At 38.7% G+C, this 23,535-nt stretch overlaps 1 protein-coding gene across 2 annotated transcripts in view; it reads left to right on the forward strand.

Annotated features, from left to right (window-relative positions):
* Positions 1-23,535, forward strand: part of FAM193A (family with sequence similarity 193 member A) — an 82,489-nt gene that overhangs the window by 24,953 nt on the left and 34,001 nt on the right. For both annotated transcript variants that reach the window (XM_063336246.1, XM_063336247.1), the window contains exons 2-7: positions 7,160-7,225; positions 9,984-10,229; positions 12,575-12,741; positions 13,010-13,177; positions 16,049-16,283; positions 19,548-19,672. In XM_063336246.1, coding sequence (XP_063192316.1) covers positions 7,160-7,225; positions 9,984-10,229; positions 12,575-12,741; positions 13,010-13,177; positions 16,049-16,283; positions 19,548-19,672 — 1,007 coding nt within the window. The remainder of the gene's footprint in view (positions 1-7,159; positions 7,226-9,983; positions 10,230-12,574; positions 12,742-13,009; positions 13,178-16,048; positions 16,284-19,547; positions 19,673-23,535) is intronic.

Below are 23,535 nucleotides of genomic sequence, written 5' to 3' on the forward strand. Positions count from 1 at the left end.
TGATAGCTATTGAACATAAATGTGCTGCGTATTAGGTACCAGCATAAGTAAGGGTTGAGTTGACACATTAACTATATTGACGTGTGGTGCTTTCTGCCATCCTGAGGCTCTGCCAGGTTTCTCACTAACACTTTACTCTTGGCTGTTGTTCAACTTCCGGCAACTTCTCTTTCTCCTGCTACTTAATTATTTCAGATATAAAAGGTAGTTTATCTGTATTTGAGAGTAATATTCAGATTTTTTTATTTCAAATTTTGGATATCAAGAGAGTCACAAAAGCCTTGTGATGCTCCTTGGAATGCTTGTTCTTCTGCAGCCTTCACTTTTCTATATCCCTGTTAATTGATGTAAAGGTTTAAAGGTTCTTTGATATTGCATGTAGTCTGGTAGCTTTCTTAAGGAGTACCAAGGAATTGACTTCTTGTGTCACTGACTTGGTTATGGATGTGTTTTTCTTCATTGAAGTTTTCCTATCTCAAGAGTGTGGACTTCGCTGGAATAATACAGGCTGGGCTGGGAAGGGATAACTTAGGAGTTTGAGTATTAATGCCCAAAATAGCATGCTTCATAAAAGGGATTAATAGTCTGCAAAATTAATCAATTGGCCAGATCAAGTGTTAGCTGCTGTAATTTAATATTTAAATTTTAGTTATCACCACCTTGTCTTTGCCTTCTCTGGGTTCTATTTGGTACTTTGGCATCCTTAGTGAAAACAAGAATCTTTTTGTGTAGGAAATCTTCACAGCTTTCCCTGTCGGTGATGTTTACAGCTAATCAAGACTCACGTTTTCTGTCAGTATGTCTCCTATAATACTGAGACTCTGGCAAGCAAATGTGTTAAGTATAACTGCATTCTGTTCAGCGTCACTAGAGATGTGTGATTATCACATAAAAAATTTAGATGTTTGTAATGTCAATTTCTTAAGCAAAACACTCCTGCTTCTAAATCGGGGAGTGGGGTGGGGGGTATACTATGGTATTTTGTTCATCTTTTATCATTACAGTTAATAAAACTACTTGGAGGTCTTTATTCATATACACACACATCCCCTGCCCCCCCCCAAAGTGTGTTTCACTACTGCATCATGCTAAACTATTACTATGTTTGGAAGTAGGAACCTCCAAACTTTAAACTGGTAAATGTTTGATTGGCAACAATTTCCAAACTACTGCTTAAAAGCTCTTTGGAATTAAATTTTGTATAAATGGTGTCAAAAGAAGTTTTTTCTTTTAAAAAAAAAATAAAATAAACTCTGATAGCTGCTTGAGTTTCTTGAGCATTGCTGTGCCAGTGGACCTAAAAGCATGTTGTGTATTGCTGATTATTTTCCAGCCTGTTGTTGGGCATGTTAATTTTGCATTCTCCTTACTCCAGTGCTAGGAAGACAACTCTTACATTTAATCTTTTTTAAAATACGATTTTAGTATGCATTTCTTAAAAGGACATGTCCTCATACTGCAAAACCTGTAGTACTTTTGGGGGTTATTTAACAATGAAAAATAAGAAATCTTTAGACTTCTATCTTACCTTCTATTAGAAAAGTTTCCTCTTCACCTGCCACTTCGGTGCCAGACTTTCATGACCATGGACAGGGACCACGAGTCACCTTGGGCCAGCCCAGCTGCCCTGGCACACTGTCAGAGGACACTTCTACATTTCTTGGCCATGTCGATATTGTCAATAAATACACCCACAGCTACAGTAGAAGGTGGTCATCCGCTCAGAGAGGATTCCCTAATATAGTTCCGAGTGATGATTCATCTGATTCCAAGACCTCCCTGCACCATTTCTTTCAGTGTTAGACCACCCTTAACAACTACTTCCATGAAAAAATGATGGAATACACTGTTTATTTGTATTGCAGGTGATGTTCAGCTTTATTAGGCATATGCTTTGTTTTGCCTTGCTTTTGCAGTAGTTGATATCTTGCAGAACTTAACAGTATTTTGGTGGATGAGTTTGTTCTCACTTTCATGTGGTGCATGGAACTGATCTGTCCACAATGTAATGAAAGACAACCTTTTTTGTGAGAAACCGGATACTACTTTGCTTAGTCTCTTGGATGGGTACTTCCAGTGCCTTAAAAAATGTTCATGGATTTCTTAAAGTACAGCAGATGAAAAATAATCTGAATGTTGAAATACATGAAATCACGTAGGCAAGAGTGATGACACTGGCTAGTAGATCTGTTTCAGTTTAATCTTCATCTGAAAAACTGGCTGTACCAGATGTTAACTAGGTATAATGTGGACTTAAAAAAGGATTAAGGAAGGGTTAAGTGTTGATAGTTTACTGCTGTCTTTTACATTAAAATCTCTTCAGTGCTGTAATATACCTTCTTCAGAGGCTGTTGTTACTCCAGAGACTATGGTCACTACCAACAACGTCCAGGGGCAAGATTTAAAGCAAACAACCCCCAAAACCTTGCCATGCTAGAAGTCTGGCCAGCATGCTGTCCTGTCTGACAGTCCCTGGTACGAGAAGAGAACTATAGTGCATGTGTAGAATAATCCTCCTCCCGTGTGCCTTTCCAGGTCTTACTGGTCCAGAGATGTCCTGCATCAGATTTTGTTTGCTACCTACTGTTAAACCTCTCTCTCATGCATTTATCATCATCCTTTCCCCTCACTATGCATTTGACTTCCACAATGGCTTATCTTTAGATCGGTAGGCATTAAGGAGGAAGGATCTTAAATTTTCACTTACTGAAACCAGATAGTTTCCTGTCTCTTGAACTGAAGGCATAAAGAAATCTTTTTTCATATCTGAAAATCACTTAGGATTTTGTAAGCGCCACTCATCTGCCAGCAGCAGTTCTGTGACCGATTTAGCTGTGCCTGGGAGAGGAGGGGAACAGCTCAGCCTGCGACTGGAGAGCACCCAAGTCAGAGCTTCATTTGGGCTGCAGGGAGGGAGGTCCTCACCAGTGAGTGCGACTGGAGATTGCTGCCTCCCAAATGGCATTGGGCGACAGCAGTGGGAAGGGAGGCAGAGCTGCAATGTGAAGCTGAAGAGCAATGTCATAGTGTGCGCACTGACTTGGAAGTACCTGAGAGAAGGCTTAGCACAGAACAGCTGTGGCAAATGGGTTTTGGCACAAAAAGTGTAGACAGGAGAGCGAGTGGCATAGACAAGACATCTTGATGGCTTTCGGTGGGGTAGCCAGGGTTAAGTGCAGTAGGCTTCTTTAGTATTACTCAGATACTCGGAGAGAATGTGTTGTTTCAGATATTTCAACAAACTTAATTTTTCACCTCCCTGTATAAAAATAAGGGAATTAATTCAAGTGGTATGGAATACCTTTGTTATATTAGGCCTTAATTGTAGCCTTAATTGTCTCTTGGTAGGATTGGCTTTTTTCTAGTCTATATCTTCCCTAATGCACGCAAGAAAATCAGTGCAATATTTTCTAGCTGTTTTCCCCCAGAAGAAATTTGATTAAATACTGCATGTTTTTTTTTGAGCATCACATTTCTGTTGAACTGTTTAGGGTTCAGTGATGATGAGTCAAATCTAAATTTTCTTCCTGTGCTTTTCTTTTAATGAGCTCTCCTGAGACGTTGCATCACTCTCACTTTTATGATGTTTGTGTGACTTCACCAGGCATCAACTGCAAGAAAGATGGGGGCGTGTTGTCTAGTAATATGTCACTCAGCCCTCTGAAGGTGGCAAATTATGGCAGTCTTTGAGTGTTTATGTTCTAATTGCTCAACTGGTTCTTCAGGGTCATTCAGGTGAAATCAAGAAGTATTTTTAAAGCTGTGTTTCTCGGTCTCTTCATACTTTCTGGTATGAATTACACTGTGCCACGATAGTGTGTGCCTTATTCTCCAGAAAATTAAAATTTTAGAGAGGGTGAATTAGTGTGACAGCAGTTTGCAAGAAAAACGGTAACTTCTTTTCCATTGTAAATAACTCTTATAGAAAGGAAGAACAGAAGTAGGTTCTTCCACCTCCCCCCACTTTCAATTATGTTGAAGAGTGCATGCAGAGATTCCCATGTTCCTGATCTGTGTCAGCCTCCCTTCTGGCACTTAGCTTTACAAAGTAGGATTTTAAAAGACAAAACTTCAAAATCATTAAAAGAGATATTCAGGACTGTAAAAAAAATAAGTTTTTTCTTCAATTAAAAAAAAAATAATATATATATATATATAAATTTCGGTTGTCCGGAAGTGACAGCTGTCTAGCTTGTCACTTATACTTTAAATCTGCACACAGAATTATATCTGTCAACATACGGCCCAGTAACTAGATCTTGTAAGGTCCTCCTGCTGTTCTCCGGTCTCTTTAAAAACATGAAGAATTTAGTGCTGTTAGTTAACTTTGTCATTTTGGGCCCTTTCTTGCTACAGACTTTGGATAACTGCAGTTTCATAGATCTCCTTTGAAAGATTAATAAATAAATATTTTTTTTAAAAAAAATCATCTTCTGCTTATCTAGTACTGGTGAAGTATAAAGCAAGCATTAACATACTGGAATTATTAGTGCAACTATACTGTCCTTGAGCTTCTTTAGGACTTTTGGCTGAATGTCACCTGCTTGTGGTGGTTTGCTAATTTTTGAGTTGTCCATTTGCTCCATACTTTTTTTTCTAGCAGTCCTTTACTTTGAAACAAATCCTCTAATGCATTTTCCATAAAGAAGTCTTTCGCTGGGAGAATATCTTTAAACTCCTCCATAGTGAGCATGAAGATGCAAAAAATAAATCTGGTCTTTCTGCCATGACCTTAGCTTATTTGAGCATTTTTTTAATGCATCTGTTTACATACTTTAGCCTTAGAGATCCTGACAGACTACCTACTACTCCTCACTCATGTGCCTTAAAAAGGGATTTAGTTGTAGTTTTTACACTTTCCCCCCCCGCCCTCACTTCCTTTAATTATTTGTAAGACTGTCTCATTGTATTTTTTCTCTCAGTTTTTAGCTTCCTATTGTTTGAGCCCTGTTTGGACAACTTCTACAAGATTCTTCTAATGTTTTCTCTAATACGCTGTTTAGCCATCTTTTTCCCTTGCCTGTCATGTCATTATTCACCCCCGCTAAAGTCCTTTTTGTGATATTTGTATTTGCTCTAAGCCTCACATAAAATGTCTTAAATCTCATTACCTACAGACACTTAATTTTTTATGATTCTCTTTAAGTTTCCACCTATTTGTCTCATTCCTTTCTTTAAATTGCTTGATGTTTGTTTGTCCTGCAGATATTTAGGTTACTACTAAATTCTGGGGTTTTTACACTAATATTTTGAACTGTAACCTGCACAGTGCTTAGGATCAAGAGATGCCTTTTCTTTTGTTAGTAGCATGACAACTCGTTCCATGAAGCAGTCACTCCTGATGTTCAGTATTTTATCTTGGCATCCTGTGACATTTATTGGGTAACAGAAACCTCCCACTGTTTGTCTTTGCTTCTGTAACATTTCTGACTGCCTTCAGCTTGGTCACTCAGCATCTGCATGTTTAAATGTGATGGCTCATGCATTTCTTGTTATCGCTGTCTTGAACGTGAAGAAGGTAAATGTACTCCCTTAATTAATAGCTCATGTTTTTGGATAAACTTGTCTGTCTTGAATTTTCTCAGAAGAATATTTTTTGAGCTGCAAATAACAGTTTAATACTAAACTTTCTCACTGGTTTCTTTGTTATTGAATGCAAAAGCATGCCAATAACCAGTGGACCTCCAGTACTGTAGGATTTCTTTTCTTGGTGAAGAAGACTTTCTTTAATTCAAAAGACCTTTTTTTCTGCTTTTCGCAAAGTGGCTGAATAAAAAATAGGGAACTTCTTCCAGATCAGCATTTTTGCTCCCATGATTTTAGATCTGAGATGGTTGTCTTGCATATGAGGGTTTTTTCTCAAATACCTATTCTTGAAAGTTAGCACAGAGTATATATAAGTGAAGTTTTGTGGCTTCTTATTTCTGTCTTACTCTAGCAATGATTTGAAGATTATGTTTTATCCTCTACTTTGCCTTTGAAAAATCCGGTTGAAGACAATGGCTTTGCAATAATCTCACTAGCTCTGTAAACCAAGTAGTTGGTAATCCTGTGGGTGTGTAAAACTGAAGGATGCTCCATTGTACTGGAGGAGGCTCCAGTTTGAGTTTCTGGTTTGGTAGCAAGGTAAAAATATTTTTCTGAACTCCGTAAATGCAACACACAAGATGAAGGGGTTTCTACATTAAACAGGCTGCTTTTTATTGCAGATGTCAGAGTAGTCTTAGAAACTTTAATATCAGCCAGTAGTAGATGGAAAACTGGAGAGCAAAGAGTTTAGCAAAAACATATGAAAGGTTGAACAGAGGCATGAGGTATATTTTATCTGGAATTCAAGAGATAACCCAGTGCACAAGCAGAGGGAAAATAAAGAATAAAATAAGTGACTGACTTTATTTCCCCTTTCCCATTTTTTTTTAAATTTTTAAATCAAATGCCTTTTCAAGTCAGTGTGATCTAGGGCTCTTCATTGTCACTGACTTGAATTTGTATGCTGTCTTCACTTTACTCTTGTTTTAGTGTCCTCAAATAATGCTGTATAAAAACACTTGGGGCTTGTGAAAGGCACTTCATTGGTATCTGGTGTAGTCTCTGTAACACTTGTGGAGAAACAAGGTATAGAAGAGAATGCTGAGAGGTTTCTGTATGAATTATAACCTGGGGCAGGAGAAAGGCTGCTGCAGCAGAATAGCTGAATGCCATTTTGGAGGCTTGCTGTGGAGGGGTCTTCCTGGTTAACGCTGCATATTTTTCTAAGCAGTATTGTATTCTTTCAAAAGGCAAGAATCTTTGGTAATTGTCTCTATTCACAATAGAAGTTTAAAAGCTAAATGCAAACAATCAAATACAGAAGGAAAAATGTAGTTTTGTTTATGACTCTTCTTTTTTCCCGTATCAATTCTTTCATCTCAGAGTTGTATTGCTAATAAAACAGCTGTAGTGCAAAAGTTTAAAATACAAAATTGTAAACTTTTGCATCTGTAGAACTTTTATTACAAAGAAAAGGGGCTTCCATCGCTGCAGTCAAATAGTCATTCAAGATTCAAAAGCTGTATTATCAACCCTCAGATACAGGGGAAGGTTTTGTTGTTTAATTTTTTTAATCTTCTTTTAGGATTAACTGAACTATTGTAACTAATGTACTATTAATTTTTTCCAGGTTTCGCTAAATGGTACACAGTTTACAGACAGTTCTGTTGGATCAGAGTTCACAGGTGTTTCTCAGGTATGTGCAGGCAAATTTTGTGGGTATATATATTTGATAGTAGAATTACTTATTTAAGCAGTATTAAACATACTAGAGAAAGTTCTTCAGAAAGATCTACATCTCTGTTTGAGGTTGGGACTTGAGTAACTGAAGTCAGTTTCTGATGACTTCACCATTTAAGCTTTAAAAAGCAGTGAAAGCTACTATTTCTGAAGTCAAATTTTATTGTTATAATCTTGAAATTGGACATAGACATAAAAAAAAGCTATGCAGCTTTATGGTAATAAAGTTATTCTTGGAAATATATCTAAATACATAGCAGAGATGCAGTTATTTCTGTTCCAGCTTGTCCTACTTCCAGCTTTCATTTATGAATGTTATATCTGAACATCTTTCAGAGAGAAAGTGAGACTGGGTGTTTTCTTGCAGAGATGTATCACACTTTTTTTTGAAGCTTGACTAGTGGAAAAATATCTTGCCTTTCTCAAAATGTATACTTTGCTCTGATTACACTGAAGACACATATAAATGTATTACGTGACCTAATTCCAAGCTCATCTAATTCAGGAAAAGTTTACTGCTGCTGTTGAAATGGTCGCATGAATAGTGACTTCATTTTTCATCTTTTAAATAAATAAGAAACTGCAGTTCATAGCTTCATTTTAGTATGACAAAGCCATAACAGGAATCTGAGGTGCTTATGGTCTAGATTTTTGTCAAGGTTCTAACTGTCAATTTTGTTAGAAATAAACTGCTTAGGAATTTTCATTCTTAGCAGTTGATTTGCATCATGCGTTAAGAACCAAGTGCTTTCTCAGATTTGAACTTGAAATCTGTTGTAAATACAGGCCTGATGGGGAGATTTTTAAGGTTTTACTGAGTCTATGAGTTGGCCAGAATTAAGATTATTGTTTCTGCTGTACCTGCCGTGGCTTTTTTAATGATAATGGTGCAACTTTAAGCAGATTACACACATAAGTCTTAGCTTCAAGAAGTCCTTGCAGCATGGCTGCAATATGTTTGCCATGACCCTTACCTTTGCAAAAGAGTGTCAGGTTGTCTTAACTTCTGACCTTTTACGTTTTTGTCCTCTGCTTTTCGTACTTGTTGAAAGATGTCCTGCAGATGATGTTCATAAAGATTTGTCTGCAACAGCTGTAAAGATGTCATCATCATTCCAACAGAGACTTAATCTGGCTTCAAAAAATTTTATTTTAATAAGGAAACTTTCAGGGCTAAGGGGACGTGGGCAGCTATGGCCTCCTGCGTGCAAGGTTTTTAGGCATTAATAAGATCTGCAGTTGAGCGCAGGTCAGCCAAGAGTAATGTCTAACTTGAGCAATCTGTTTGTGCTTGTAAAAGCAGTAAAGGGATGGCCAGTCCTAGTCTTTCAGGAGGCAGAGTGAGTCTTCCTTCAAGAGAATGTTTTCTGAAAACCTGCAGCAGACACCTGGAGAAATTGTGACTTTTTCTTGCCTTAGTAGCTTAGGTGTGAATTCTTGAAGTGGCATCAATGAGTAAAGAGATTAGCTGTTCTTAGAAAATCTCTTAACTTAAATTTCTTGTCAACTTCTGAAAGATAAGATGATACTTACGAAGATGAATTCAGTGTGTCTCTTTTTTTTGATGTCTAGAAATCTGTTTGTCTTTCCATATTACTGAGTCTGTCAGTTTTATAAATGCGAAGAATACAAAAATCAGAGTTCGTAATGCTGTGCTGTTTTTCTTTAGATGTCAGCAACAGGGAATTGATTTGTTCTTGCTGTGAAGACAAGAAGAGAGTTGTTGAATTGCATTATAGCTTGAACTAGTCCTTTACCCTAAAGAACTTTTCACCCGTACTTGTGCAGTTCAGCCCTACAAGATCTTTAAAGCAGTATTTTTGTTAGTATTGAGGTAGGAGCAGTATCTAGAGGGAGACTTGAATGACTTCAATTTTGCCTTTCCTTTGAGAAAGAATTTAACTATTTTGAGGCTTACAAAGAAGATGTTGCTAATTAAGGCAGAGCTAGTAGCTGTAATATAATCGGGCAAATCTGTGATTCTGCTGGTGCAAGATGTTTTCTTCCATTCATTAGAACTTCACTTGCGTCTTGTGAGGTTGGGTTCTGTTTGGCTTATGCAGCTTGCCATCTTTTTGAGTATCAGTCTTGGTGAATAATCAGCATTTCGTGGCTGAACCAAAATTTCATGCACAGTAGCATCTCAGGAAGGTTCTTAGGTTCTACGCATCACAGAAGCATCTTAGGTTTTGAACCGCCTCTGTCCTCATAAGTTACCAAGTCTACTGTATTCAATAGCTAATAGTGGATTTTAAGACCCTACTGATTGGTGTTGCTAAAACTGAGTTCAGCTTTTATTTTGTAATGAGCTTAGCTGAAAGTGTCTTTGTCTAGGTTAGTATTAAAAAAGGTGACACAGAACTTCAAAGAGCAGTTATTTTCCTTATTATGTGCAAGAATAACAACAGTAAATTTTACTGTCCCTTTTTTATTTACTTACTAGATTATTGCATCTAGGCTGAATTATTTTATAGCAGAAGACAGTAGTCCATGCTCCCAAAAATGTTACTTTTTAAATAGGAGTGTATTTATAATCAGAATTGTTTGCGACATGGGTATTAAGACTGATGAGTTTGATCTTGGGACAATCCAAATATTCATCATTTAATAGTGAGTATTAAAATACGTGGGTTGCTTTTTTTAAATCTCACAAGAAGTTTTTCTGGTACGCATTCTGTGAATAATCAGTTATCTATCAAAACATTTGTTTGTAGACACCGTTTACCTTTGGCTTGGGCCAAAGGGCACCATATACAACTGGCGAGCATTGTCTTCTTTGTAGAAGTGAACGAAAAGATACTTCGCTTTCAGAGAGCGGAATAAAAAATTCTAGCAAAACAGCACTTTCCACATCTCCAAAAGCAAACAATATGCTGCATCTTCCACTGTGGGTGTGTCCAGACTGTCGAAGAACAGTCGAAAAGGAGGAGAGGCATGCTACAATAGAGCAATCTCTTGTGGTAAGTTGAAGTGCTTCAATTCAATAGACTAAGATATGTTGTTATGGGCTGAATGCTGCTTTTTGCTTTGGAACCATATAAACTGTAAATGCTTAGAAAGTATCTTAGGAGATTTTGAGTTGGTTTTCCTATGAGCTAAACCGAACAGGCAAGTTGTTCCAAAACTAAGGAGTTCGGATTCTGAGTTTCAGATTTTTGAGTAAAGCAAGGCTTGGATTTGTTTCTTGCTGTTCTTTTTTTCCCTTTTAAGTATTTGATCTCATACTTTGTCCTCTCCCCCTTTACTTAAATTCTGTTTCTTCTACTCTTACCAATGCAACTTTAATCATTACGCTTTTTTTCCTATTCTCTGTCTGCCCATATGTGTTTTCTCCCCTTTGTGAGGTAAACTGTTTGAATTTTCCTTGTTCTTTCAGTAGTGTTCTTGAGTCACTGCACTTGCACTGCCACCTTCCTGTGTGTGTCTGAGTTTTGCTGTCTTTTCTTTCCTGTATTTTGTTTTAATAAGAAGCATAACTTTGCATAGTATGCATATAACAATTTCTTATTCTTTGTTGTAGCACAGCAAATGCTAATTTAATACATTGTGCTAATATTTCAAGTTGTGATTCTTTTCTAAATTAAGTGTTACAATATATTTTCAAATGAAAATTCAACCTCACGTAAGAGCTGTGCTCAGCGTAGCAGAAAGAAAAAGTTCATTGACAGCTCCGGGAAAACCGCATTAGAAGTAAACTATGCTATACAGCAGAACCAAATCATCACAACTGATGTGGGAAGCTGCACACTTCTGATAATTGGAAGCACTATAGATTCCGGCCGACATCTCCTTGTAGAGAGCTAACAGACTGCGCACATGCCCATGGGCACATACAGATTTTTATTTCAGTAAACAAATGAGCGTGAAGAAAGATTGTCTTTGTATAGCGTATGTTGTTAAACTCATGTTAAAAGCACAGTTAACGTAGTTTTTTGTAAAGAAAACTTTAGAATGTATCACTTGTGTACAACTAGTCTTTACTGATATTCTTGCTATTAACAAGGTTAATAAAATTAATCCAAAGAGATTACATCTGAGAGAATTGTACTGGTAGTAAACTCATCCTAGAGAGTTCAAAGCACAGCAAGACTGACGTGTTATTGTTCAGTTGAGTCAAAAATTTTGCTATGTTTAATCTCTGTTTAATGAACTAGTAAAGAAAATAAGTGCCCTACAAGTGCAAGGATTTGCTTCCTAAATATTTTGTTACGTTATAGATACTCCAGGTAAAAGAAAAATTTACGGTATCTTTTTAATTTTACAACTGTCATCTTATTTTAAGAGGAATTTTTAAAAGCAAACAGCAAAGGGATTTTCCAAGTTGGGAAGCTTGACTTAAAAAAGCAACTAAATGGATTAGGTGGCTAGTCAAATTAGAGAAACCAGCTGGGGAAAAAACCTCAAATGAGCTAAAAAATTCTCTTAGCAGTTGCTGCAAGCCAGAGTGTAAGTGGTTTATATGCTCCTGTATTGGGATTACTGTTGCTCTCATTACCTAGCTTGGTTTGCCTCAGCATCATCACCAGGAGCTGATAGTGCTGTCGGCAGCAAATGTGTGCAGGTTTGTTTTGACCTGTGTCTGCATCCTGCTCTAGAATTTGGGGTGAAGCACAAAAATCCCCTTCAGTAATGCTCCTAATGTGGGAGAGGTCTCTGCCTGGTGCCACAGAAGGCTGGTGGCAACCTGGGGACGGTGCAGTAGGGAAGCATGATATGTATTGGGGATGGAGCACAGACAAGGGAGAGAAATGGGAGACCAAAAATACCAGCAGCCTTGGGAAAGAGGTTTGTGTCATGTGCTAGTACTGAGCAGCGCTGTACACAGGAGATAGCATCCATTCCCAATGACAGCAGCCTTCTAACATCCGTTACTATGAAGCCGTATGTCTGTTATAAACAAGGAGATTTTATGCTTTTTGCTAGAAGGCGTTATTAAACTACAGAAGTCAAACATACTGTCAAAATAGAGACTGAAGAGATATTACTAGTTCATGATTAATCATGGATGATGCAAGCCTTCCTTTAGCTTAGTTCATTGTTTATGCTGGAGTACATAAAGGTGATAAGTATAACTAACATACTTTGGTTATTAGAAATTAAACTATATTTATATCATTGTTTTTCTGAATCCATCTCGTGCATTTATTAGGCTTTTTGAAGGTAAATTCTCTGTGCATTGTTGAGTGTCCTCCTAAAATATATTCAGCACTAAGAATTGTCACATTAATATTTGCCTACCTGTTAACATTTCAGACTTCTGCCTTACAAACTGAAGGCTACCTGTTTTTTTTTTTTTCCTTTTAAGAGCCAAGATTTCCTCTTGCACATGCCTCTTGGAAACAGTGGATCACAGCAGGAATCTGTAGGAGGAGGAAGAATAACCGTTGGTGCTCAGACGGTGCCTGCTGCAGATCTTAGCAATTCCTCTCCTTCAGACATAGCATGCAACTGTGAGGCCTGTAATGAGCGCAGGTGAGAACTGAATTCAAACACAACAGCATGGTGCCTGTAGTCAGACTGTTGGCAGTGTTGTGACTTATTTGTTGGTGTATGCTTAAACTCTTTAAACAAGCTATCTGACAATAACAGTAACTTACGGATGGCAGCTTTTATCCAGTTTCATGCTTTATTTTAGGCATTTTCAGATGTATGTTGTTTTTCCTGAAGAGCATCTTCAGAATAGTAGGAATCAATACACCTATGTGATGTACAGAGTAATTATATTTGTCATTATTTGCAGAGAAAATTCAGCAGAGCCTGAACGTGAACCTCAGCAGCTTCAAAATTACTGGTCAGAAGTAAGATACATGGTTCGGTGTATATATCGCCAAGCTGGGACCCCTTTGGCAGATGATCAAGACCAATCTTTGGTACCAGATAAAGAAGGAATGAAAGAGCTGGTGGATAGGTATAGTACTTTGAAAAATATCTATTAATTGCTAAGAGGATTTTTAAAATTAGTTTGTAAGTAGTTTGGAATATTGCTTTTTAATAGAATGTTATTCACCATCTGTAAGTCTGGTTGCTTGGAATGACTGCCTCTCTACTAGAATGAAAAGTCAAAACAGTTAATTCTATTTCATGTAGGATTTTTAAGTGGTAGACTGAATGCATGGGAATCTATTAAATTCTTTTGCTGTTTGCAATAGGAATATTAATGTATAATTATGGAATGGTCCTAAATTCTTAGTCTTCAAAAGACTTTGAGGTGATTTTTATTAATAAGATACTGTTTAGTTTGAATTGCCCTATGTGAAAATCTTACCTTGTCGAACTAACCTGAGTTATAAAAGTAATATTGGCCATTGATCACTAGCTGAGGCATGTTCCAAGAACTTCTTTCTCATTTCAGAAGTTGAAATGATACCTTATCTAGGTGTGAAGTTGAAGATGTGCTTAATGAGATCCTCAGTTGTGGGTTTTTTCCTTTTGAGAGCAGTGTGGCTGTCCTTAAAGTGCTCCAGGGGATTCATCTCAGTTTGTCTAACTGAATGTGTGCTCAAGGAATAGTTGCTCTCTTTGGTTCTGTATGTGCTTAATACAGTAAGGCCTGACTAGTCTGACAAATTTAGCTTCTAGTTGAAGCTAAATTCTGGCAAGGTGAAGAAACTTTTTAAAGATCACAGTCATCTAGCATTGCTCTTTGTGTACTCTACTCCTGAATCAGACTGAATAGATAACTAAATAAGCTTATTGCACTTCTGAGTGTTTTTGCACTTCTGGAAAAACTGAGTGTTTGGTTTTGAACATGAGTTGTGTAAAAGTAAAGTAAGGTAGTATGCCCCCCTATTAGTCACACTTTGTTTATTTAAGGGATCAAAACGTGCAACATAAATTTTGAAATAAAGATGCTTAAATGTTGCATAGTGTGTAGGTAATTAAAACTGAATCACAGCTAAAATGGTTGTTGCTTTTTATGCAGTTTCTCTTTAACAGAAAAAATTTGGAAATTGGAACACATACTGTGTACCTTTCTTGTGTACTTACAGGCTTTGATTTCTCTAGAACTGTTTTTTGCTTTTCAGAGAGATTTATTAAAATACAAAGACAAAAACAGGATCTCAAAGAAGGAAACCTTAAATGTCAATATGATTATTTTTCACTCGAGTTTTGTGGTCTCCAAAGTATGAAATAAAATTGGGATACTGTGTTTGAGCAGACACCAGTGTGTCCAGTCTGTGGTGCTAATGTCATGCAAAATTTTTTAGCAAAGCTAGTCTATGTAGGTATTGAAAGTGTAAAAACAAAACAAACACACAAAAACCCCCAAACAAACTATGTAGGTAGCATGCCAAAGACCATCATGCAGCCAAGGATATCTGTTTAAAAGGCAGAAATTCCTAATTCCATGTTCAGCTCTGTTAGACGCAGCTGGCAAGAAATGGAGTGTCTGGTCGTCTTACTTGAAAATAAGTAATGGTGCCAAGTATTGTCCCTACTGTATGTTGGAGCGCTTTATGGCAATATGATAGCACTCTGTTTTGTGAGTGGTGAGGGAAGAGCAGGGACTAGATAGCAGCAGACTTTTATTCATCTGGCTCTTAAGTACTTATCTAATCCCTTTCTTCTTCCCCACCTCCCTGTGCTGTAAAAAACCTGAGGCAAGCGCTTAAACTCCATGCACAGGACTTTAAATAGTACGAATTCATTCTAAAATGCTTCAAAGCGGCTATCGTGTTTGGTTTTCTTCTGTGCGAGGTGATTCAAACCCATGTCTTTCTTCCAAGAGATTATCAGACCTAGCCAGCTGTATGCTGTCCTTAGCAGGAAGCCCTGACCCTCTTTGAAGCTGTGTTTTAGAGTGACAAGCCTTGCAAGTATTGAGTGGCTGAATAGAGTGTATGGAGGGCAATATGTTTCTGGAACGTCAATGTTAGTGTGCTTCCCTGGGACAAATGAGTCCCGAATTCTGGTCCCTTGTCTAGATTTTAAAGTACACCAGTCATTTGTAATGATTGCAGTGAAGTGCTGCCACATTAGAGTGCCCTAAGTCATGTTCCTTGAAGGACGTTCTTTGTGGCCCTGTGAATCCCACACCTCTGCTATGCAGTGGCACAGCTTTAATAAAAGGTGCAAAAAATGTCCTTGTACGGAAGATCTGCAGCCTGGGGTAAGGAACTGTCAATGAAGGTGAGAAGGAGATTCATGAATGAGTATATTAAAAGCTTGGTAATTGTATGAATTATCTTCTTTCAGTTCAGCTCAACAACTGAAGGGTCCCCTAAAGCAGTCACAGAGTCCAGTCTGGTTAGTATGTATTTAGGCATGTTTTAGCTGGCTGCCAAACAGGTCAAGCTCCTTTAATGGCTTGAAGTAAATGCCTGTCCTTCTGCAGGGTACTTATGTGGCCTAGGTCTGGCTGTTCCAACTGGGACATTTGTTAGGACTGTATGTAAGAACATGGAGAAGTTGTAAAGAAGTTCATCTGAAGAGTCTTACTTCATCTGAAGAGTCTTAGTTGTCTATAGGATTGTATGCAAATTGAGTAAAGGGGTTTTTTTATCTCACAAATTGAAGTGAAATACTGAAATCCTAAATTAATTTGTTCCTCACATGTGCAAGCATCCTAGTCCTAAAGCTACACAGGAACTCAGTTCCACAGTGTAAAAGTAGGGAACTGGACTGCGTTTTCTCAGACTTAACGTAGTTCTGTAAACCCTAGCTATTGTTTCTTTTTGATGAGGATGATAGTAACTGGTAAATAATTTTAGGAAAGTGAAAATTGTTGATTACATGCATAATTTACTTATTTTATCACATATATATTCTAAAAATACAGGCTTTGTGAAAGAGATCCATATCAGCTCTACCAACGGTTGGAACAGCAAGCTAGAGAATATGTGCTTGAAATGAAGGTTCGCCTGCTCAGACACTTGTCACTGGGATCTAAAGTTGCATCAACATTAGCAATACAAGGGCCACCACAGGCACATCAGTTCATCTCACTCCTACTTGAAGAATACAGTGCACTCTGTCAGGCAGCGTGTACAATCAGCGCCTTTCTAGTTACTCTGGTAAGACTGAAAAAATAACCTATATGCTTCTACTTGCTAGGGGTAATGCAAGCAGAGCTGTTCTGGGCTCTTTCAGGTGTCTTCTGTGGTTTGTAAAATGTAAGGTGTTTTTTGTGTATGTGTGCTTGGAGACAGAGAGACTCTGAAAATGCAAATTTAATTCTTCAGAAATATAGATTAGGCATCTCTTACAATGAATTAATGAAATTATCTTTTCTTTGTAAAGAAAAAGGTGGGATGATGTTTGTGGTACTTATTCTGAAACTAATCTTTAAGCAGATCTACAAAATTTTAGATAATGCCTTTGAGAGTGTGTAAAACACTTCTTTATTAATCTTTAATGGTCTCTTGTCAACCATGTTTAAAGGACACAAACTTTAATGTGTAACACTAACTTAGATTGTTTCAATGTCCAACTTCTCCTTTATAAACAAGAATGGCTACTTGAAAGATCATCTCTTGCATCAGAACTAGTCTGTTATGTTATTTATTATTTCTAAAGTTCTTGTTCTTAAATGCTTGTCTTGATTGTGATGTTAGACTTGGGTTTATATTGTCAGGTAGAAAATAAGCAATAGCCTTTAAAATCTCCTCCTGAGTATCTGTCCATCATGGGTGAGTAACACAGCAAACAAATTCCGTAATTCTATTTGGTTAAGGGCTGAGAAGGTTATTAATCCTGTTTTGTTTATATTTCCCTGTACATCCTTTGTTAATGTCCTTATCCTGTGCATCCCTTTTCTTGTGTAAACTTTGTGCAAGCCAAAAAAGAAGTGGATAAACTGGTAAATTTGGGGATTATTGCCAATTAGCTGAAAGTGCCTGTCTAGGTATATAAAGAGAGGAAAAGATCAGGAAGTAACAAGACTGTGATGGCCACAGGTGAGAAGGATATAAAATGGAGGGGAAACAGTGTCATTACTGAGGTAGGGCTGTTAGTAAAATTGAACTGGCAAAGCAGGAAGATGTTTCTATTAAGAAACTTGAGCATATTTGGTGCTTTTTTCTGTTGTCAGTGCTCTGTATTTGCTGTTTTCTGTATTGTCTTACCCAGCTTTATCACTTAGATACAGATGTGAGGTTACTGCCATCTCCAGTTTTTTGGCTGCTTTTAATAGTCATCAAGTCTCTAACAAGGTGATTGAGAGAAGATTGCTCTACAGGTTGATTTTTTGCATTGGAATTTAGAAATTTGTTCAGCTGAAAAGTGAATGGATTACAGTACAAATCTTAGCTTTCTCAAAGTACATCCGCCAGTAATGAACTCAGTGCCAGAACTACATAGCTGATCAGAAAGTAATCTTTTATTTTTTTCCCCTGGTTATTATTGTGAACTAGTAATCATGAAAACTTAACAGGTATGAGAGAATGGGATAATGGCCATGAAAAAACAGAAGATGCTTGAACTCCCTAATCTACGCCTTTTCTGACAAAATTCGAAGTGTAGTAAAATTTCTATTCTCTTTTAAAACACAAAGAATAAGAAAAACCAAAATGCTCTAGATTCTTCTTGTCTTTTTCCTTCTGCAACACAACAAGTACTGTAAATTTCTTTCTACTAAGCTGTGACATTCAGAAACTGGAGTGTGAGAATGTAGGATACTATCTCTTGTCATACATTTCTTAGATTTATTAAATAACCTTTTTATTAAGTGGAGTAGTACGTCACAGCTTTCAGTCAGGTAGCAGGGTCACTAGCCTTTCCAATGTGTATGGTTGTTTTCTTTCAAGATACCAGTGCACTATGGAAGAAGGAATCTTTTCAATTGAAAGACATAAAAGGTAGTCAAGATCTCTAAACTTAGTGCAGCCTTTCTTTTAAAGGTAAAACCTTTGCACATAGCATGCTGTACGAAGGCATATAATGCCTTGAACCTCCACCTATGAGGAACTAATTTCTCAATGAAATTTTGAACAGCCTTTCAAAGGAATCCAGCTAACTAGCGAAGTTCGAGAGCAGGAACTAAAGCCTTGTGCCCCACCAGGGAATGACAGGTTAAACTGAGGGCAAGCTGGAAAGACTGTGGTCAGTACAGAAGAGCCATCAAGTACAGAGTATAGCAGACTAGAAGGGAAAACTTACCTGGTATTTTTTTGTGAGGAATATTGTACTCTGCGCGGTCTGATACACAAGATTTTGTAGATGAGTGTTGACTGTTTTGTTCACAGCGTAAGAATGGAAAATGCTTAGGAAATCAACCTTTCTCATTGTTGACCCTTGAGGAATTATTAGCAGTTTATTGAAATTTCAAATATTTTGAAGACATAATATTCAAAGTGAAACTGTATATGTATCTTATGCAACTCGGGGCGGGGGGGGGGGAACCACCCACCCATTTATTAAATAATAATAAAACTCCAAACTTGATTCTTTTTTTGAATACTGATAGTCTTGTGTTTAGGTCTGACATAAATATGTATTTGGGGTTTAACCCATTATGCTTAACAAAACTTTGAAATTCCAGAGTATTCTGGTATTTATGGATACTCATGGTTATAGCGCATAGGGCTTACTTGCTGATCTGATAGCCAGAACGCTTGCATTTAATTTTGTTGGGAGGGTGGAGGGGACTCCTGGTGTAGAAAACCTGTGTGCTGCTGGCTGTATGTGGGAAAATTTACTGACTTGAAAAAACATTATACCAGTCCTTGATTCTTATGTTTTCATAATAATAAATTTAAGTTTTAGTCCTTGAAATTACATACAATTATGTGTTAAATAACCTCAAATAGAAAGACATTCTGCTTACTAGAGAAGTAAGATGTTGGTCTCTTGTCTCTTTAGAAAACTTTGTTTTTGAAACTGTATTTGGAGAGAACCGTTTACTTGATTTATGTCAGTTTTGAATAAAGAGTGTAGGTTGCTATCATATATGTGCCCATTACTAGAGAAGTTCAAAGAACTGAAAAATCATCAGACAGACAATTATTTGACAAGAAAATCTAAAAAAAACTGGTTCAGATCATAAAATACATCTTTCAGTGCAGAAATGCATGGAAGCTTTCAACAACAGTCTGATTTTTCTTTTTTTTTTGTTTCTAATCCACAACAATTTGGGAAAACAAGGAATGAAGCTATGGTTACTTAAGTCATTAAAGAATTACTTAAATTCTGAGATTCTGGGTAAGATCTGAGCTGGATAATGCAGCCCGTAGGTTGGAAACTACATTTAAAAAAAAATAAATCTTGCCTTAGACAGTTTTTTTTGTTTTTAATTTTCTAACCCTAGCTTTTTTCTGGTTTGTTTGTTGGTTTTTTTATAGGAAAATGAACATTTGAAGAAATTTCAGGTGACATGGGAATTGCACAATAAGCATCTGTTTGAAAATCTGGTATTTTCTGAGCCACTCCTGCAGAATAGCTTGCCAACATTGGTGTCACAGCTAAGGTAGAGTTTAACTTTTCTTTTGCAATTCAAAGGAGAAATCAAAGCCCATGTTTGCAACCACAGCGCTTAAACAAAAAAAAAACCACAACCAAATAAATCTCTGCTGCTTCTGCAATTTAATAGGTAAAAATCCTTGTTGATCTGTCTTGAAAACAGTATTGTTGATTGAGCAGGCTGCTGTCATAACTTGCTGGTTGGAAGAATTACTACCCTAATCTGCTTACTTGTAGGTTACCTAGTAAAATGACAGCATGCTATGAAAATGCTGATGGCATGACTGAATCGTGCTGTTTTCACTTGTCATCAGGCATTGCTGCTGTCCTTACAACTCTACAAGCAAATTAAAGCCTCAATGCCTTCATACTTTCCCATAGCGCCCAAATAACTTACTTTGGAGTTTTAAGCAATCTTTTCATTGGAGAAAGCAAAAGAAACAAAATCCCTTGCTATGTGCTTGCAGGTCTGATGGCATATTGCATTTCCAGGGGCTTTAAAATGTATATTTTGTTAGTGATGTTGCTCTGCTTGTAACTTGTGTACCTGCAAAGTGTTTGGGGTTTTTTAGGGAAGAGGTATTAATTCATAAAACTTGATTCTTTATCTTAAATCTAACATTGTTAAAGTACAGCCATGGATGGTTCGTGTTGATCTCTTGATCTTGTTTCTGATGAATAGACATTTATGCTCTGTGTACATGTGCGTTAAAGGTATTGTTTTGGGTATTTTTCCATGCTACAAGAGCAGTTTAATTAAGTCTGTCACAAGAGATGTTGCTCACAGTGAATAAAGAAATTTCTGATGGTTCTTCTTTTGCTAATAGATACTAGGAAGGAAAGCAAGAAAAGGCAAGAGCCCTTAATTGTCACCAAGCTCAGCAAGAAGTCCGAGTTCCCTCAGAATAGCTTGTCTGATTGGTTTATGTGAAAATGGGTTGTTATTGAAAGCCTCTTTTTTTTTCCCCTTTGTATCTTTTTTTTTTTTTTCTGTCCAGACAGGTAGTTCTGTTGCTGTGTTCAATAGTGTGTTCTTCAATTGCGTATTTTCCCAGTGATCTGTGGTTGACTTTCCAGTACCACCGTCACTGACACTGTATGCCTCAGCTATCTCCATGCTTTCTGACAAGGCTTTTCTGCATCTTTTACTCCAACAATCCTGGCTATATCAAGACTGTTTATATATTATCTTCATCTGCAGAGATTGGAATGGTCTTAGTGAAGCTTATTGTCATTTCTTAACAAAAGCATTGGATTATTTTCATTTACCTCTTGTTCTCAAATGCTACTGCAATTAAAGCCTGAGTAACAGAAGGTGTTTTGCTGCAGAACTTCACTGTAGTGACAGCTACCTTCAAGGCTTAAATGTGATGAAGTCGGAATCTCTTCCTGCGGGAGTTTCTTTTCCAGTATGTCTGTGTTCACTGGATAGCCTTAAGGGTGTTTCACATAAACTGTGGTTTTGCCTAGATTGATTCACATGAAAAGGCTGTCTTTCTACAGACAGCTGAAGGTAGCCTCGCAATCGCAGGCCTTGGTTCTCATGGGGGACTTCAATCACCCCGATATCTGCTGGGAAGACCACACAGCCAGGCACGCACAGTCCAGGAGGTTCCTCCCGTGCATTGATGATAACTTTTTGACACAGGTGGCACAGGAGCCAACAAGGAGAAGAGCACTCCTGGACCTGGTACTGACAAACACAGAGGGACTGGTGGAGGACATCAAGGTTGGGGGCACCCTAGGTCGTAGTGATCATGAAATGATAGAGTTCAGGATCATGGGTACTATGCACAAAACAACAAGAAGTAAAATTACAACCTTGGATTTCAGGAGGGCTAACTTTGACCTCTTCAAGAAACTGCTTGGAGAGATCCCGTAGGCTAGGGCTCTGTAAGGCAAAGGGGCTCAAGAAAGCTGGTTGGTATTCAAAGACCACTTCCCCCAAGCTCAGGATCGGTGTATCCCGAAGAGCAAGAAATCGGCCAAGGGACACAGGAGACCTGCATGGTTGAGCAGGGAGCTTCAGAAAAAGCTCAAGTGGAAGAAGGAAGTTTACAGTAAGTGGAAGAATGGACTGACCTCTTGAGAGGATTACAAGAATGCCGCCAGAGCGTGCAGGGATGAAACAAGGAAAGCCAAGGCCGCTTTGGAATTAAACCTGGCTAGGGATGTCAAGCTCAACAGGAAGGGCTTCTACAAGTATATTGGAACCAAAAGGAAGACCAGAGAAGTTGTGGGCCCACTGTTGAATGAGACAGGAGCCATGGTGACGGAGGATGCGGAGAAGGCGGAGTTACTGAATGCCTTCTTTGCTTCAGTCTTTACTGTTCGTCCCAGGCCTCGGGAGTCCCAGGCTTTGGGGAAAGTAGCAGGGAAAGAAGACTACTTCCCCTGGGTTGAGGAGGATTGAGTGAGGGATCAATTAGGTCAATTAGATATCCACAAGTCCATGGGCCCCGATGGGATGCACCCGAGAGTGCTGAGGGAGCTGGCGGAAGTCATTGCTGGGCCGCTCTCTATCACCTTTGAAAGGTCCTGGAGAACAGGGGAGGTGCCTGAGGACTGGGGGAAAGCCAACGTCACTCCAGTCTTCAAAAAGGGCAGGAAGGAGGACCCAGGGAACTACAGGGCGGTCAGCCTCACTTCCATCCCTGGAAAGATGATGGAACGGCTCATTCTGGGTGTCATCTCAAGGCATATGGAGGAAAAGAAAGCTATCAGAAGTACTCAACATGGATTCACCAAGGGGAAATCATGTCTGACTAATCTGATAGCCTTCTTTGATGGCATGACTGGATGGATAGATGAGGGGAGGGCGGTAGATGTGGTCTACCTTGACTTAAGCAAGGCGTTTGACACGGTCTCCCACAGCATCCTCATAGGGAAGCTTAGGAAGTGTGGGCTAGATGAATGGACAGTAAGGTGGATAGAAAACTGGTTGAAAGGCAGAGCTCAGAGGGTCGTGATTAGGGGCACAGAGTCTAGTTGGAGGTCAGTGACGAGTGGTGTTCCCCAGGGGTCAGTACTGGGTCCAGTCCTGTTCAATATATTCATCAATGACCTGGATGAGGGGATAGAGTGCACCCTCAGCAAGTTTGCCGATGACACAAAGCTGGAGGAGGTAGCTGACACAGCAGAAGGCTGTGCTGCCATACAGAGAGACCTGGACAGGTTGGAGATCTGGGCAAGGAGGAACCTTATGAAATTCAACAAGGGCAAGTGTAGGGTGCTGCACCTGGGGAGGAATAACCCCATGCAGCAGTACAGGCTGGGGGTTGACCTGCTGGAGAGCAGCTAGGTGGAAAGAGACCTGGGAGTCCTAGTGGACAACAGGATGACCATGAGCCAGCAATGTGCCCTTGTGGCCAAGAAGACCAATGGCATCCTGGGGTACATCAAGAAGAGTGTGGCCAGCAGGTCGAGGGAGGTCATCCTCCCCTTCTCTGCCTTGGTGAGGCTGCGCCTGGAGTACTGTGTCCAGTTCTGGACTTGCCGGTTCAAGAGGGACAGGGAACTGCTGGAGAGGGTGCAGCAAAGGGCTACCAAGATGATTAGGGGACTGGAACACCTCTCTTATGAAGAAAGGCTGGGGGATTTGGGTTTCTTCAGTCTGGAAAAAAGACGGCTGAGGGGGGACCTTATCAACACTTATAAATACTGAAAGGGTGGGTGTCAGGAGGATGGGGCCAGGCTCTTTTCAGTGGTGCCTGGCAACAGGACAAGAAGTAATGGGCACAGACTTGAGCATAGAAAGTTCCACCTAGACATGAGGAGGAACTTCTTTACTTTGAAGGTGGCAGAGCACTGGGACAGGCTGCCCAGAGAGGTGGTGGAGTATCCGTCTCTGGAGACATTCAAAACCCTCCT

The sequence above is a fragment of the Chroicocephalus ridibundus genome, chromosome 5, assembly GCF_963924245.1.
Source record: "Chroicocephalus ridibundus chromosome 5, bChrRid1.1, whole genome shotgun sequence".
NCBI lineage: Eukaryota > Metazoa > Chordata > Aves > Charadriiformes > Laridae > Chroicocephalus > Chroicocephalus ridibundus.